General features: G+C 38.6%; 2 protein-coding genes across 7 annotated transcripts in view; one reads left to right on the top strand and one right to left on the bottom strand.

Moving 5' to 3' along the window:
• Positions 1-17,500, top strand: part of LOC127978676 (semaphorin-6D) — a 276,967-nt gene that overhangs the window by 119,433 nt on the left and 140,034 nt on the right. The gene's annotated exons all lie outside the window — the stretch shown is intronic.
• The window catches only part of LOC127978659 (A-kinase anchor protein 9), a 66,391-nt gene that overhangs the window by 7,872 nt on the left and 41,019 nt on the right, over positions 1-17,500 (bottom strand). For 4 of the 6 annotated variants that reach the window (XM_052583465.1, XM_052583460.1, XM_052583461.1 and 1 more), the window contains 17 exons: positions 15,829-16,061; positions 13,595-13,714; positions 12,738-12,896; positions 11,810-11,911; positions 10,862-11,005; positions 9,974-10,060; positions 8,150-8,511; positions 7,647-8,070; positions 6,924-7,049; positions 6,654-6,698; positions 6,005-6,142; positions 5,829-5,873; positions 5,615-5,749; positions 4,318-4,650; positions 3,091-3,151; positions 2,379-2,485; positions 1,215-1,385 (listed from right to left, as the gene is read on the bottom strand). In XM_052583465.1, the coding sequence (XP_052439425.1) occupies positions 1,215-1,385; positions 2,379-2,485; positions 3,091-3,151; positions 4,318-4,650; positions 5,615-5,749; positions 5,829-5,873; positions 6,005-6,142; positions 6,654-6,698; positions 6,924-7,049; positions 7,647-8,070; positions 8,150-8,511; positions 9,974-10,060; positions 10,862-11,005; positions 11,810-11,911; positions 12,738-12,896; positions 13,595-13,714; positions 15,829-16,061 (2,792 nt within the window). The remainder of the gene's footprint in view (positions 1-1,214; positions 1,386-2,378; positions 2,486-3,090; positions 3,152-4,317; positions 4,651-5,614; positions 5,750-5,828; positions 5,874-6,004; positions 6,143-6,653; positions 6,699-6,923; positions 7,050-7,646; positions 8,071-8,149; positions 8,512-9,973; positions 10,061-10,861; positions 11,006-11,809; positions 11,912-12,737; positions 12,897-13,594; positions 13,715-15,828; positions 16,062-17,500) is intronic. The other 2 variants (XM_052583463.1, XM_052583464.1) reach the window with 1 other exon arrangement.

Raw genomic sequence — 17,500 nt, 5'->3', positions numbered from 1 at the left:
GTGTGTGTGTGTGTGTGTGTGAGTGTTCACCTGTGTGTGTGTGTGTGTGTGTTCACCTGTGTGTGTGTGTGAGTGTTCACCTGTGTGTGTGTGTGTGTGTGAGTGTTCACCTGTGTGTGTGTGAGTGTTCACCTGTGTGTGTGTGTGTGAGTGTTCACCTGTGTGTGTGTGTGTGTGTGTGAGTGTTCACCTGTGTGTGTGTGTGTGTTCACCTGTGTGTGTGTGTGTGTGTGTGAGTGTTCACCTGTGTGTGTGTGTGTGTGTGTGAGTGTTCACCTGTGTGTGTGTGTGTGTTCACCTGTGTGTGTGTGTGTTCACCTGTGTGAATGTGTGTGTGTGAGTGTTCACCTGTGTGTGTGTGCGTGTGTTCACCTGTGTTTGTGTGTGTGTGTGTTCACCTGTGTGTGTGTGTGAGTGTGTGTGTGTGTGTGTGTGTGTGTTCACCTGTGTTTGTGTGTGTGTGTGTGTGTTCTCCTGTGAGTGTGTGTGTGTGTGTTCACCTGTGTTTGTGTGTGTGTGTGTGTGTTCACCTGTGTTTGTGTGTGTGTGTGTTCACCTGTGTGTGTGTGTGTGTGTGAGTGTGTTCACCTGTGTTTGTGTGTGTGTGTGTTCACCTGTGTGTGTGTGCGTGTGTTCACCTGTGTTTGTGTGTGTGTGTGTTCACCTGTGTGTGTGTGTGTGTGTGTGTGTGTGAGTGTGTGTGTGTGTGTGTTCACCTGTGTGTGTGTGTGTGTGTGTGTTCACCTGTGTTTGTGTGTGTGTGTGTGTGTGTGTGTGTTCTCCTGTGAGTGTGTGTGTGTGTGTTCACCTGTGTTTGTGTGTGTGTGTGTTCACCTGTGTGTGTGTGTGTGTGTGTGTGTTCACCTGTGTGTGTGTGTGTGTGTGTGTGTTCACCTGTGTGTGTGTGTGTTCACCTGTGTGTGTGTGTGTGTGTTTACCTGTGTTTGTGTGTGTTCACCTGTGAGTGTGTGTGTGTTCACCTGTGTGAGTGTGTGTGTGTGTGTGTTCACCTGTGTGTGTGTGTGTGTGTTCACCTGTGTGTGTGTGTGTGTGTGTTCATCTGTGTGTGTGTGTGTGAGTGTTTACCTGTGTTTGTGTGTGTTCACCTGTGAGTGTGTGTGTGTTCACCTGTGTGAGTGTGTGTGTGTGTGTGTTCACCTGTGTGTGTGTGTGTGTGTTCACCTGTGTGTGTGTGTGTGTGTGTGTGTGTTCACCTGTGTGTGTGTGTGCAGTGTGCTGATGAGGAGCTGTAGAGACTGGATGGTGTTGATGAGGCCGGTGTTTTCTCTCTCTCTGCTCTGAGGAGGTGGATCAGCTTCGGTCAGCGGGAGCTCGGTCAGAGACAGCACCTGCATGCCCTCCTGATGCACCTCACGCAGCAGACTCTGTGAGAACACAGCTGCTTTACTGACTACAGTCACACACACACACACACTGAGCTCTGATTGGACACAGCATGTGAGAAGAGGCTTCGAAGTCACAGTGAAGTCTGGGTTAGCTGCACTCATATCTGATTAATCTAATATAGGATGTGATGGGATGCTATCATTTAACTATTTACATGCTGAAAGTGCTGCATATTACCAGTGTTTCATGCTATGCTTGAGTTATTAGAGACAGTCATATTTTTTTTAAATAGGGATGCACCATATTGGATTTTTGCCGATATTTAATAGGATTTTTAAACTCATTTTGGCCGATACCGATATATTTACTTTTGTCTGGAAACAGCACCAAATCTCTCCTGTGAGGAAATTTTAAGCAAATTAGCTTGTTTGTTAGAATTAAATAAACAGTAATGAAGTTCTTTATTAATGACAGTACACCGAAGCTTTGAAAATAACTACATCTCTATACATCTCTCCATCGCTGCATTTTTAGTTTTTTGTTTTGCAAAACGATAGGATTTAGATGCAGTGTAGAATTTAACATTTGTAGATGGACTAAAGCAAAAGAGTTGTAAAAACTCAGAAAATATTTTAGCACTCATAATTTGTAAAAAAAAAAAAAAACATGTTACACATTAACAAATAAATCAGTATATATATATATACACTTATATATTTAATTTACAAGTGTCATGTTTGTGATGTTTTTATGTGAGCTTTAGCTCCTGACATTTAAATCAAAACATGCTAATGACTTCATGACCGCTTTATTTATTCAGAAACAATTCAAATTAATTTTAGGTGTATTTTATGTATTTTATGTTTATCAGCTGAAACCGATATCAAACCGATAATATCATATTTCTCTACTTTAGAGGTTTCTTTTTTAAAAATACTGATGGTATAATAATGCAGCAGTGCTTTGTCCATCATATTTGCTCAACAGCAGGCATACTTTAATTAAAAGAGTAGATGTATTGTGAGTAATACCTTGATGGTGTCGGGCAGGAGCTCTGTGTCCGTGTCTCGGCGCGCTCCTTCAGGTGTGCTGCGGTGCGGATCATAACCTGCTCGCTGACTCCAGTCTGAACCGCTGTCTGTGACACAAACACATCACGAATACATCAGCGCTGCCATCTACTGATCAAAAGTGACAGGAAGACATTTGAGGTCTGAGTCCATTTTCATCAATGAAATACGGTTTTTATATGCTAATATGTTTTAGATGGTTGTTATAATGCATATTTTATTTCCCTCATCTGAACTGTACAGTCCACAGTGCAGACATTTCAAAATAAGAGTCTCTGTGCATTTCATGCTTTTTTCATTCATTATTGCAGACGTTTCAAAACATCTGATAGATGTGCTTTCTGTTCATCTGTGAATCCTGAAAAATTAAATGCATCACAGTTTCCACAGAAATATTGTGCAGCACAACTGTGTTCAACATTGATAATAATCAGAAATGTTTCTTGAGCAGTAAATCATCATATTTTCATGATTTCTGAAGATCATGTGACACTGAAGACTGGAGGAATGATGCTGAAAATACAGCGGAGCATCACAGAAATAAATTACACTTTAACACAGATTCACACAGAAAAAAGCTAAAAAATATATATTTTTTAATTTACTGAACCTAAATTTTTCCACATTAGTGTTCATGAGTCATCTGTGTTTGTAGTGCTGCTGAATCTCTCACCGCTGGTGTATCCATCTTTAATCGGAGAGACGTCTGGACGTTCAGACCTCACTGATGGAGCCTGAGAACAACAAACATCTGAGATCACTAGCACACAGTCACTCTGATGTCACTTCATCACTGACGCCAAACACTTACTGAATTATGTTTCTGCTTTCACTGTCAATTATTCATTAGTGCATGCTCTTTAAAAACTAAATAAAATAACTGTTTTCATGCAGGTTACATTAGATTCTCTACACTTTTACAGCATTTTTAATCGTCACTCCACCATCTTTGTGATTCAGGGTTATTAAAGCAAACCTCAAAAACATTTTCACTGGCTGGAACTAAACATTTGTTTTGTTAGTTTAAAAAGCTGGAATTAAAATAAAAAATATACATAAGACATATTTTATCTTATTTATCTTTTATCATATTTTATATTTTATATTTATCTAGCTGCCAAGGCAACATTTCTTATTTTCATTTAGTTTCATTTGATGTACCAAACAAAAACTATCAAAAAAAATAATAATTGAAACAGAAAAGAAAAAATTATTACAATTATTAATAAAAACTACAGTCAATGCAACTAATTTTTCATTTGGGTTAACTTGATGCACTGAAATTATAAATAAAAATACTATAAACCTAAAAAAAATGAAAATGATAAAAAAATATTAAACAATTATAAAAAATTATTTTAAATGAAAAAAGATACAAATATTTGAATATAATTTTGTTTAATAAAAATATTTTTTTTTTATAAATATAAAAATAATTAAATAATAATGTAAATTTACAATAATGCAAGAAATTAAAAATAGAAATGCAGTATCTCAAAGACACTAAACTAACACAGACAACTGAGAGGATCAATAATAAATAAAAATGATTAAATACTATAAACCTAAAAAAAATGAAAATGATAAAAAAAATATTAAAAAATTATAAAAATAAATTTTAAATGAAAAAAAAAAGATACAAATATTTGAATATAATTTTTTTAATAAAAATAAAGAAATTAATAAATATAAAAATAATTAAATAATAATGTAAATTTACAATAATTCAAGAAATAAAAAAATGAAATAATAGAAATGCAGTATCTCAAAGACACTAAACTAACACAGACAACTGAGAGGATCTTTATAAACACATCCGAGCCTCTGTCTCAGGAGGCATGTTTCTGAGAGATGAGTGAGATGTGCTGTCTGTGGAACACGAGGGGGGGTGATGTCTGACCTGTGACCTCTGCAGGGTGTGGATGGCATCTCTCAGCGCTCCACACTCGTCCTCCAGACGCTGGCTCTCTCTCCGCAGACTCTCGCTCTCAGAGATGTGTCTGGACTCCATGTCCAGGATCTCAGCCGCGTGCAGCTCCTGCATCTGTGCGATCTTCTCCTCGTATCCCAGCATCAGCTCCTGCTGCTCTTTCCTTGTGCTTCTGTCCATCCCAGGAGGCTCTCGGACGTCTCCTTTCTGTCTGGGCTGGGCCGGCTCCTCGCTGGATCTGGCCAAAGCGGTCTGGAGCTCATGAACCGTGTCCTTCAGCTCAGCGATGGAGGCGTCTCTGACCTGAGAGAGACACGAGAGCGGTTTACATCAGCACCTGGATCTGCATCTGGAGGTTCAGCTAAGCTCAGCCTGCTGTCTTTAGTTCTGCGCATTATTCTGCTGCTGTCACTCCACACAATCATTCGCTAAAATGAATTAAAATTATACAAATTTGAAGTTATAATAAATAATTAACTTAAAAATAAATTAATAATTTATAGTAGATAATATTATTTATTATATGAATTAATTGTTTATAAATATATACAATAACAATTTAAATAATAATAAATAACAAAAACTTAAAATTAAATAGAACACTTTAAACGAATAAAATCATATTAGAACATTTAAATAAAATTTTATTTAAAAAAACTGGATAAAATAAAAAATGGAGAGTACATTAAGTAAGAAAAAAAACATTCCAAAATAAAAATGCACTCTAAATTAAAAAAAAAAAAAAAAAAAAATGTGCATTAAAATAAATAACCCAAACCTATGGAAATAAGACACTTAGAAAAAAGCAATTCAATAATAACGATTACAAATTAAAATATATAAATATATTTTTTAATTAATGCAAATCAAAAGGAAGCACTTATTTAAAAAATCTATTAAATCATAAAACATAAAATGAAAATAAAATAATATAAAAAAGGAATACATTTATATTATATAATATGAAATGTACATAATCATTACTATGTAAAATTGAAACTAATAAAAATAAAATACTTGGTTAAAGTTCATTATATCATTAATGTGAAATTAAAATAAATCATAAAAAAAAATTATATTCATAAAAAGAGAGATTTAAAAATATTCACAATTTAGACCCCGGTTCCTGAACACTTATTCCATGTTTTGACTATTTAAAGACTTTTATGAACAGTCTCTATAACGATCACATGAAGCTCTTGTGTTCCTTCATCAAGCACTAGGGGGAAGCAGACAGGAAGCGGAGCTAGAAGTGGACAGGAAGTACCTCGATCTCCTCCTGCAGTTTGAGGCTGCGCTCCTGGAAGCTCCTCAGCTGCTCTTTGGTGGCGGCCGCTTGACCTTTGACCTCCTGCAGCTCCTGTAGCAGCTCGGCCGTGGACCGATCGCCCTCCTGTGAGGCCTGCGGAGAAACCAGCAGAGGTTAAAGGTCACAGCGAGCGTCCCGTCAGACGTGTGGAGATCCAGCGGAGGACACTCACCCGGTGCAGCTGATCCTTCAGCAGAGCGATGCTCATCTCTCGCTCCTGCACACACACACACACACACACACATATATATAAATACACACATTCATTATGGAAACACAAACTCTCATTTGGATGGATCTTCTTAGTTAAATCTGAGCGTTTGCTCTCAGATCATGTGTTTTAGACACCTGTAGCAGCTCCTGCAGTCTGACGCTCTGATCCCTGCTGCTCTCCAGCTCCTGCAGTCTGCTGCTCGCTTGACCTCTGACCTCCTGCAGCTCCTGGAGCAGCTGAGCAGCGTCTTCATCACGCGTGCTCGCCGAGACCTGCGCCGAGGAACAGGAAGTGAAGGGTTAGCGCTGAGCGGAGGTCAGCTGCTGAAGGAAGGCCGGTTTGTTGCTAAAAGACGCTGTGATGTCATCATCATGTTATCACGACGCAACATTGTGTCAGTGCATCAGATACATATGCTAATTTAGATTTGTTCATGAAGTAACATAAATGCATAATATAAATAACTTTTTAAATGCATTGAATTATTGAAAACCTATGCACAAGATTTTATTTGATAGCTAGTAAACAAGTACTACACATTCTGAACAATTATACCTGTAAATAGTGTGTTTAGCAGTTAATTACGCATTGCATTTTGTGTGTTCAGTTTACAGGGTTTGGACGCATAATGGACAACAGATAATGTCCTAAAAAATGTATTGTCCCTTTTTTTATAAAAAAAAAAAAGCTAAATGTGTTGCTATGTGCATTGTGAAAAAAAAGTTGCTAGGGTAATCTGAAAATTAGCTAAATTTAGTAAGGAGCTGAAGGTTAGTTCTCCACCTGATTGAGGGCCGTCTGGAGCTGTGTGATCATGCTCTCCTTCATCTGAGGAAGAAACAACATAAAATAGACTTTACAAACCAAACAAGTGTTTAAAAAAATCACCTGCTTTTAACTGGGAAGGAAACCCATGTGAGTAACAAATATCCACACAGACACAAGATTTAACTCATTTTTCTCTTCTTATTAGTTCTTCTGCTGTTCAGGAACGATAGCATCTCAATGAAGAGCAGTGTGTCCTGTGAGAAGAGCAGGACGAGGCGTCTGTACCTCCATCTCCTCCTGAAGCTTGTGGCTCAGTTCTCTGTAGCAGCTCAGCTCCTCTTGAGTGGACGCAGCTTGACCTTTGACCTCCTGCAGCTGCTCTGACAGCGACTGGCTGGCCTCACCGGACACCTGCGGACAGACAGAATCTCTTCAGATGATCTCAAACACCATTCATCAAAATAAAGACAAAATCAGCACTTCATTATGATATGCAATGCAATGTCTATTTATCATCTATAATATTGATTCTCTAATCCTATTACAGTATTTTTCCCAAATAAAGATGTTAAAAACAACTACACAACATGGGGAAAAAGTATTATAACATTTTTAATTCAATTATTTGACAAAGCTAATAAAATAAATTCACTAAACCAAACAAAGTAAACTAATAATGATGATGAAAGGGAGCACCTGTGTTTAAGGTGCTGTCAAAATAAAAGTCCCGTTTATCGGTCAAATATAAAAACGTATCGGCTGATGTCGATAATAAAAAAAAAATTGTCAAATATCGGCCGATAATATCGGTCATGACAATATATCGGTCGACCACTATATAGTCAAATTGGTATACACACAACATTATTGGGCAAGTATAAAAAAGTATTGGCTAATGTGATAATTTTTTTTTTGACAAATATCGGTTGATAATATCGGTCATGACAATATATCGGTTGATAAGTAAAATCAGAGTTTGTCCTATATCTGAATATAACAGTGACGCACCAGTCTGTGATGGGAAGGTCTGCTTCTCATGTGGTTCAGTAGGTCGATCATCACAGCTAACCTCCGCTCGTACTCCATCACCTCCTCCTCAGAACTGCTCAACAGCTGTTTCTGCAGCTCCTGGTCCTTCTGCATCCCGCTCAGACCCTCCTCCAGCTCCGTCAGCTTCTCCGTCAGCAGACTCGTCTTCCCTGTGGAGGCTCCGTCCTGCGCCGTGAGGCCCTCCGACCGCTGCTGCGTGCTGGGGCCCATGGCTTCTCCTGCGTGGGCCTCAGCGCGGAGCTCTTTGGTTTGTGTCTGGATGGCTTCCAGTTGTGCTTGACAGACCAGAACAGCGGCCACCTTCTCCCTGAGTTTCTCCTCCAGCTGAGTCACTTTAGCGTACAGAGCGTCGGCGTCCGTTTGCGCTTGTTCCACCTTCAACCTGCATTAGTGAGAATTTAAGTAATTTTAAGTGGTGTTTGTGGGCGAGTCAGGTTTTGTTTGCTGTAATGAACACTAACCTGCATGTGTGCAGCTCTGAGTCCTTCTGCTCCAGGCTGGTCTCCAGCTCCTCCACCCGCTGACTCAAGCTGGTGACCTGTGACCCCGCGCTCTCCTCCAGCGCCTGCACCTGGGCCTGCAGCACCACGAGCGCAGCGCTCTTCTCTCGCAGAGACTCCTCCATCCTCTGCTTCATCTCCTCGCTCTCGTCCTGACGCTGCTTGAGCTCGATGTGTGTCAGCTCCTGCTGCAGCTTCTCGATGACGGCGTTGAGCTGCTCCACCTCCTCCTCGCTGTCCCTCTTCAGACGCTCCTGCTCGCTCCTCAGACACTCCACCTGCGCCTCCATCTCTCGCAGAAGCTCGTCCTTCTCCTCCTCCGCCTGCACACCAACACATGAGTCATTGCCTTGGGGTTTAATCTCACAGTATTCCTTCAGTCGTTCACCCAAGAATGAAGATCATTTAGCATTAGTCGTTCCAACCCAGTATTACTTTATAAGCATTTCATTAAAAAAGAAAATAATAGGTTGGAACAGCATTAACGTGAGGAAATGATGACAAAATATCTATTTTTGTCTAGGGATGCACGATATTGGATTTTGGCCGATATTCGATATGCCGATATTTTCAAAATAATTTTGGCCGATGCCGATACCGATATATATAAACATTTTCGCCTGATATATTTAAACTTTAATTTTACTGAAGAGAAATCCATGTATCTCTTCTGTACTGATTCTACCATAAATGTATTATTTTACAAATGTAGACAGACATTCACACCTGAAAAACAGGTCAATTATTTCACTCATCGGCAGAAATATTCATATCGGCTGATACCGATGATGGTCATTTTAAGCTTTTATCGGCAGATACCGATGTTGTGCCGATATTATCGTGCATCCCTATTTTTGACGATGCATTCCTTTAAAATACTGAACAGATATTTGGTTAAAATCACAGAAGACTGTCAGATTTAGGAATCGATAGATCAGTGGTGCAATAAACCACTCAAGGAATATTTCATGCAAATATAAATATTCTGTCATCATCAACACTTATGACTTTTTCAGGAAACAACACGAAGATGCATTAGACAGTAGACCGACTGCTCTCTTTCATACACTGGATCATACAGAGACATAAGTCAAATAAAACCTTAAAACACTGGTACTTTGTTACCTAAAATAAATGTTAATTAAAATAAAACTGTTTTTTTTTTTAATAATTTCATAATAATTTATGATATGTAAAACTAAAACTGAAATAAAAATGAATAAAACCTATATAGACATAAAAATTAACTAATAAAATGATACTAATGTAACACTGATGCATGCGTTATTGGACTATTTTTATAATAATACTGTTGCACTTTCATGTCACTTCACTTCCAGTGTGTGGAAAAGAGCAGCGTGAACATCCCACTAAACATCTCATTTCCCACAATCATGGGTTTGAGCGAGTCATTTCTCTTTTTGGTCAAACAATCCCTTTCACCAGGAGGCTATGAGACGAATCCAAGTCAAACACACTGCAGAACAAACACCAAACCACATCACAACACGAGCGGATGAGTAAAGGACTCAATCAGAGATTCAATCAGAGTAACAGCAAACACTTCCTGTTTAAAGAATGCACTCAGTTCTTATGATGCTATGAACTCTCCACACTCTTTAAACAGACGCTCATGCATTTCACAGTGTTGCTAAAATAAGATGCAAACACAAGCTGACAAAAGACATGAGATGCATCAAACACACACACACACACACACTATATGCATGAGTCCATCACGCCCCGACAGCCGCTGTGTTTCCACACACACGTTTACGACTTTACCTCTTTCTCAGGGTCTGTTCCCGTGTGCGGACTCTTAACGAGCTGCTCGTTTAGGACGGCTATCTGCCTGTCCTTCTCCTCCAACACCTTCAAGAGTTAAACATCATCACATGACTCTGAATTTAGGACAGTCTTTGTCTGTCGGGAGCTGATTTAGCTAAGATCAGCGTCCAGATGATCTCTGTCTGACACTCACACTCTGATTCAACTCTTTCAAATTGGGATTTTTTTGCGTCGACTGAAAGCTGAATAAATAAGGTTTCCTCTGATGATTGGTTTGTTATGAAAGTCTGGAATCTGAGGGGGCAAAAAACGTCTTTAAAGTTGTCCAAATGAAGTTATTAGCAAATCGAAAAATCAGGTTTTTAAATATTTACGATAGGAAATTTACTAAATATCTTCATGGAACATGATCTTTACTTAATATCCAAATGCAATAAGCCCCAAAAGTGAATTAATATCAGCTGAGGGGTGTTGTTATGAACGAGCTGTTATAAAATCACTGTAAACCACGGTTTCACTGGGATTATTGCTTTTATAAAACGGTTATTCAATGAATGTAGTATGGTTTCATAGAATAAAGTGTAATGATATTAATAAGAACAGTATTCTTCCACCAAACAATGTAGCTCCTCAGAATCAGTTGTGGTTATTACAAAGTGGTTGCCGAGCAACACACAGAAGTAAACAAAGGTGTGTGTTACTTTGTAGTCATTTACTACAGCTTTGAACACGGCTCAGCCAATCAGAATCAAGGAGTGGAACTCTCAGCTTTATAAAGGAAACATTTATAATTGTTGGCTATTGCTAGAAATATATGACTGCGTCTGTGCTCCCGAGTCCCAGCGGTGTTTGAGAAGCCGAGGGGGACGTGTGTATGCTCTTCACCTGAGCGAGCCGGGCCTGATCCTGCTGATGGACGCTGATCTCCTTCCTCTGGATCTCCAGCTGCATGTGAAGCTGATTCACCTCCTCGCTCTTGTTCTCCAGCTCCTCACGAAACTGCTCCAGCTGCTCCTCCAGATTCACCAGCTGCACACACACACACACACACACACACACACACACATCATAAACTGCATGCTTTCAGCTGCTCTTTTGACGTTAAATACTCTGATGAGTTACAGGTAACACTTTAGTGGCCAGTTCTCATTAGTAACTAGTTCTTTATTAGCATAAATATTACTGGCCTGTTTATTATTACTTAAAAAAAACGAATTAAATGCCAATGTGTTATGCTTTCATTTGATTACCACCGTTTTTGAGAATACATTTGTATTAAATCATACAGAAACACACGGACAACTAATCATTTCTGGAAAATTTTAACATTTCATAGAACTCTATTATTGTAAAAAAAATAAAAAATAAATAATGTCATATTGTTGACATTTTCTGGATTTAATTGATTAAACATGCTTTTCAGTTATAAATGGTAATAAAACAGACTTTTTGAGGGAAAAAATAATTAATGAAACAGCTTTATTTAATTATTGCTAAACTGTATAAGTGTTAGGATTTCAATGAATTAGACAAGCTTTTTGATTGCTACTAAATTTAATAATAAAATAAAAATCATGGGGAAAATAAAATCATGTCTCTTGAGGATTTCCGGTGATGCTCTGTACACTACCCATAATAGAGTTATTATGGGATGTTTGAGAGTCCCAGCATAAACGACAGCAGTGATGCTTTCTCACCCAGAAATACTGTTTTACAGTGAAGAGTTCACTCTGAGCTCCCTATAAACACACCAGAGTGATGAGCACTACACAGAACTGAGTCAAAACTGCATCTGGATACACACCAGATCTCAGAATGTGTGACAGGAAGTACCTCTTTCTCCTTCCTGTCTAGAGCCTCCCTCTCTGTCTGCAGCTGTGCTTCCAGTGTGACGTCTGCTCTGCTCGCCATAGACACATGCTGGACCTCCTCCACCTGCGCGCACACACACACACACACACGTGAAACACACACACACACACACACACACACGTGAAACACACACACACACACACACACACACACACACACACACACAGTTGACTGCTTCATTGTGTTCGACATTATGTTCAATAAGTTGAATGACAAAATAATAATGATGATAATAATATTAATATTCAAAATGAGTCTAACAACTAAATATTATAATAGTAAACAAATAATAAAAAATGTTGAATGACTAAATATCAATTACAAAAATAATGACGAAATAATAATAATGCTGGCAAATATAATAATATTTATATTCAAAATAAAATGTCTGACAACAAAATGATGATAGCAAAAAAATTATAATTAATAAAAAAGTTGAATGAAAAGCAGAACAAGAAAACAAAATAAGACAAAATAATAATAATAATTAAAAAAAAATAACAAAAAATTAAAAACATTTATTTATTTGTATATTGCTTCTTAACAACTCAAGGTCAATGTGAAAAGCGAGAGTGTGTGCGTTTCATCCAGAAACACGCTACTACTCATGATAAAACACTCAGAATAACATCTAGATCATCCCACTACTAAGACAACAATCCCTCAGATCACTATCACATCACACACACACACACACACACACACAGAAGCAGAACGTGACCATCAGAGCAGAGACGTGACGCTGAACCGCTGCATCCACACGCACGCATGCATACACACACACACACACACACACACTCTCTTCTCTCTCTCTCACACACTCTCCCTCTCAGTCTCTCTCAGCTAGCAGCGTTAGCTCTGCGTCACGAGCACAAACACACACACTGACCCTGTGCATGAGTGTGTGCTCCAGCTCCCTCAGACGTGCTCCCAGCGTCTCGATCTCCTCGTCTCTCTCACACACATCTCTCTGCAGCTGCTCCGAGCTCAACAACAGCTCACTGCACCAGTCTGCCTTCTCCTGCAGCGCCGCGCTCAGCTCCTGCACCTGACACACACACACACCAGACCCACGTCAGAGAGAGAGAGAGAGAGAGAGAGTGTGTGTGTGTGAGAGAGAGAGAGAGAGAGAGAGAGAGAGAGAGAGAGAGAGAGAGAGAGAGAGTGTGTGTGTGTGTGTGAGAGAGAGAAAGAAAGAGAGAGGGAGAGAGAGAGAGAGAGAGACAGTGTGTGTGTTCATCATCTACTGGTCACCAAACTCAGATATATGTGGCACTATGGCATTACAAACTACACTGCATCAGTATCTGTGTCCCTGCAGCACAGAAGCAGTCATTAATATCACAGATATATTTGTAGCAATAGACAACAATACATTGTGTGAGTCACAATTATACATTCCTCTTTTATGACAAAAATCATTAGGATATTAAGTAAAGATCATGTTCATGAAGATATTTAGTAAATTTCCCAACATATAAATATACCAAAACTTAATTTTTGATTAGTAATATGCATTGCTGAGAACTTAATTTGAACAACTTTAAAGATTATTATTTATATATATTTTTTGCACCCTCAGATTCCAGATTTTCAAACAGTTGAATTTCAGACAAATATAGTTGTGATGTTGTGAGGTGTTGTGTGTGTAAATCAACACTCTGAGCTGGTATGAGAGTCGATCTCGACCTCTGTGTCTGAAGACAGAAGCGAGAGTGAATCTAGCCGAGCGATCCCGTGTCGTACCTCTCTGTCCCGTCGGTCACTTCCTGTCTGTGTTTTGGTGGGATTCTTCAGCTGCTGCTCCAGTTTGTGAATCTCCTGCTGAAAGACATCTCGCTCATGTTCCCGGTCCGCCGCCTGCTCCTGATAGATAGAAGGACGGAAACACTCAGGCTCCAGCCGTACGAACCATGTAACATGCTTAGCATGCGACCATGTTAAACCACACACAAACATCTGTTCCGATATAACACTGTGTGACTGGTTGCTGGTTAGGAAAAAAACTAAACATTAAATGAGCGTGAAAGCTTATTTTTGCTATGGAATCAAAAAAATTATTAAAAATGAATAAGGTAATTGCGACTCATTTTATTGACTTTGTCACAATTCTGACTTCTTTCCCCCACAATTCTGAGTTTACATTTCACAATTCAGTACTGTGTGATATGAATGCAGAACTGCAAGATATTAACTCTGTACTGCAAGATATGAATTCAGAACTTAGAGATATGAACTCAGCACTGTGAGATATGAACTCAGTATGGCGAGATATGAACTCAGTACTGTGAGATATGAATTCAGTACTGCACTGTGAGATATGAATTCAGAACTGCGAGATATGAACTCAGCACTGCAAGATATGAACTCAGCACTGCAAGACATGAATTCAGTACTGCACTGTGAGATATGAATTCAGTATGGCGAGATATGAACTCAGTACTGTGAGATATGAATTCAGGACTGCACTGAGATATGAATTCAGAACTTTGAGATATGAACTCAGTACTGCGAGATATGAACTCAGAACTTTGAGACATGAACTCAGCACTGCGAGACATGAACTCAGCACTGCGAGACATGAACTCAGCACTGAGAGATATGAATTCAGAACTTTGAGACATGAACTCAGCACTGCGAGATATGAACTCAGCACTGCGAGATATGAATTCAGAACTTTGAGACATGAACTCAGCACTGCGAGATATGAACTCAGCACTACGAGATATGAATTCAGAACTTTGAGATATGAATTCAGAACTGCGAGATATGAACTCAGCACTGCTAGACATGAACTCAGCACTGCACTGTGAGATATGAATTCAGAACTGCGAGATATGAACTCAGCACTGCTAGACATGAACTCAGCACTGCACTGTGAGATATGAATTCAGTATGGCGAGATATGAACTCAGCACTGAGATATGAACTCAGCACAGAGATATGAACTCAACACTGCGAGATATGAACTCAACACTGCGAGATATGAACTCAGCACTGCGAGATATGAACTCAGCACTGCGAGATATGAACTCAGCACTGCGAGATATGAATTTAGAACTTTGAGACATGAACTCAGTACTGTGAGATATGAACTCAGTACTGCGAGATATGAACTCAGTACTGCGAGATATGAACTCAGTACTGCACTGTGAGATATGAACTCAGTACTGTGAGATATGAACTCAGCACTGCGAGATATGAATTCAGAACTTTGAGATATGAACTCAGTACTTTGAGATATGAATTCAGTACTGCACTGTGAGATATGAACTCAGCACTGTGAGATATGAACTCAGTACTGCGAGATATGAACTCAGCACTGCGAGATATTAACTCAGCACTGCGAGATATGAACTCAGCACTGCGAGATATGAACTCAGCACTGCGAGATATGAACTCAGCACTGCGAGATATGAATTCAGAACTTTGAGACATGAACTCAGTACTGCGAGATATGAACTCAGTACTGCGAGATATGAACTCAGCACTGCGAGATATTAACTCAGCACTGCGAGATATGAACTCAGCACTGCGAGATATGAACTCAGCACTGCGAGATATGAACTCAGCACTGCGAGATATGAATTCAGAACTTTGAGACATGAACTCAGTACTGCGAGATATGAACTCAGCACTGCGAGATATGAACTCAGTAGTGCGAGATATGAACTCAGTACTGCGAGATATGAACTCAGCACTGCGAGATATGAATTCAGAACTTTGAGACATGAACTCAGCACTGTGAGATATGAACTCAGCACTGCGAGATATGAATTCAGAACTTTGAGACATGAACTCAGCACTGCGAGATATGAATTCAGAACTTTGAGACATGAACTCAGTACTGCGAGATATGAACTCAGCACTGCGAGATATGAACTCAGTTTGGGGAGATATGAACTCAGTTTGGGGAGATATGAACTCAGTTTGGGGAGATATGAACTCAGAGGAAGCAGAAGCATGCTGAAGTGACTCACGTCCATGAACTTGCGGTTGTTCTCCAGCTGCTTCTCTAAAGCCTGTATCTGCTGCCTCAGGTCGGTCGTCTCTGCGCTGTGCGTCTCCTGCAGCTCCTGCAGACGGCTCACCTGCTCCTCCAGCTCCGCCTCCAGATGCTTCACCTGCTGCAGCAGCTCGCTGCTCTCCTTCTGCGCCTGACGCTGCACCTCCACCTTCTCCGCCATCAGCTTCTCTGTCTCCTCCAGCAGGTCTGTGGACAGCCAGATGCTCGTTAGCAAAGCCCACTTCAGAACTGATGCTCGGCGGATGGCAAAACATGGAGCAGCTTCAGAGAATCATTCACAATGTCAAAGACTGTGAAAAACTAGTTCAAGTCTTCATTAAATCTCAACTTTAAAAAAAAAATGTTCTCAGAGCATTATTTTATGCTGCTGTAGTCTTGATGGACTTTAATAAAGTGCATATTGCAAACTTCATGTATAGGAAACAAACTGCTCTGTAAAAGGAATCTCATTAAATTTCTCAACAACATGTTAAGATAATTTTAACCACAAAATCAGAAGAAACAGAGGACATCACATTTTGGTAGAACTGAATATTTTTTTAGAAAAAATGTTCCTGACATTTTAAGAAATACAGATACATTTTGTTGTAAAACTACAGCTAAAACTATTAAAAATTATTTTCACTTATTTAAATAAAGATTTAATTAAATATAATTACAAACTTTAACGTTAATCATAAATGTTGCCTTGACAAACAATTGAATTATGTTAAAGTACTGAAATTACTAAAACAAAAAATAAATTAAATATAAATACAAAAAAAATAAAAAAAATAAATTAAAATGAGAAGCACCTACTGAAATCTAGATGAAAATAAATAATTAACATAAACACTGCAATAAAGCAATATAATACATTTTTATATTTTTAACTAAAACTATTAAAAGTTGCATATAGCAACTGAAATAAAGCTGAAACTAAATAATATTAAATATAAACATTAGATAAAACTCAATGCTCCCTTGGCAACTTTTCCAAAATAAAACAAGTTTGATGTGAAATACTAAACTTACTTATACTGAAAGAAAATTAATTTAAAACTAATAAAAATACTGAAATGTGAACTAAAATTGAATGAAAATTGAAAATGTGAAAAACAAAATCTAATTCAAAATATAAAAAAATACTAGAATAGTACATAAATGGTATAGTTTACATTTATTTTTCTTTATGCAAAATGTAATTTCTTTTGTTCTTTAGATTTTGTGATGATCATGATATGTTTTTGTAAATGTTCTCTGCTGTTCTCCACTTTTGTCTCCAGCTGCATATGGCACATCGACGAGACAAATTTCCCATTTCCCACAATCCTTCCCAATCCTGTACGATCCATGATCACATGATCCCATCAGCAACCAACGAACCAATCCACAGTGCAGGAGAGGATGAGGGGCGGGGCCTGTGACGTCACAGGGGGGGGGGTTAAAGTGCAAATTCAAAACAGAAAGGAAGGGAAAAAGAAATCAGTGTCTTATTGAACAGCCATCATATAATATCAATATACTACTTTTTAATTAGATTTTATTTTTATATTTTGATTCCAATTTAATTTTAGCTAAAGTTGTGTATTTTGTAATTTTCATTAACAGTCTATATAGATTGATTAATTGTATTTACATAATGT

Source organism: Carassius gibelio, chromosome B19 (genome assembly GCF_023724105.1).
Source record: "Carassius gibelio isolate Cgi1373 ecotype wild population from Czech Republic chromosome B19, carGib1.2-hapl.c, whole genome shotgun sequence".
Lineage (NCBI taxonomy): Eukaryota > Metazoa > Chordata > Actinopteri > Cypriniformes > Cyprinidae > Carassius > Carassius gibelio.
Note: the sequence above shows the minus strand (reverse complement) of the source record. Positions and strands in the feature narration are given on the sequence as shown.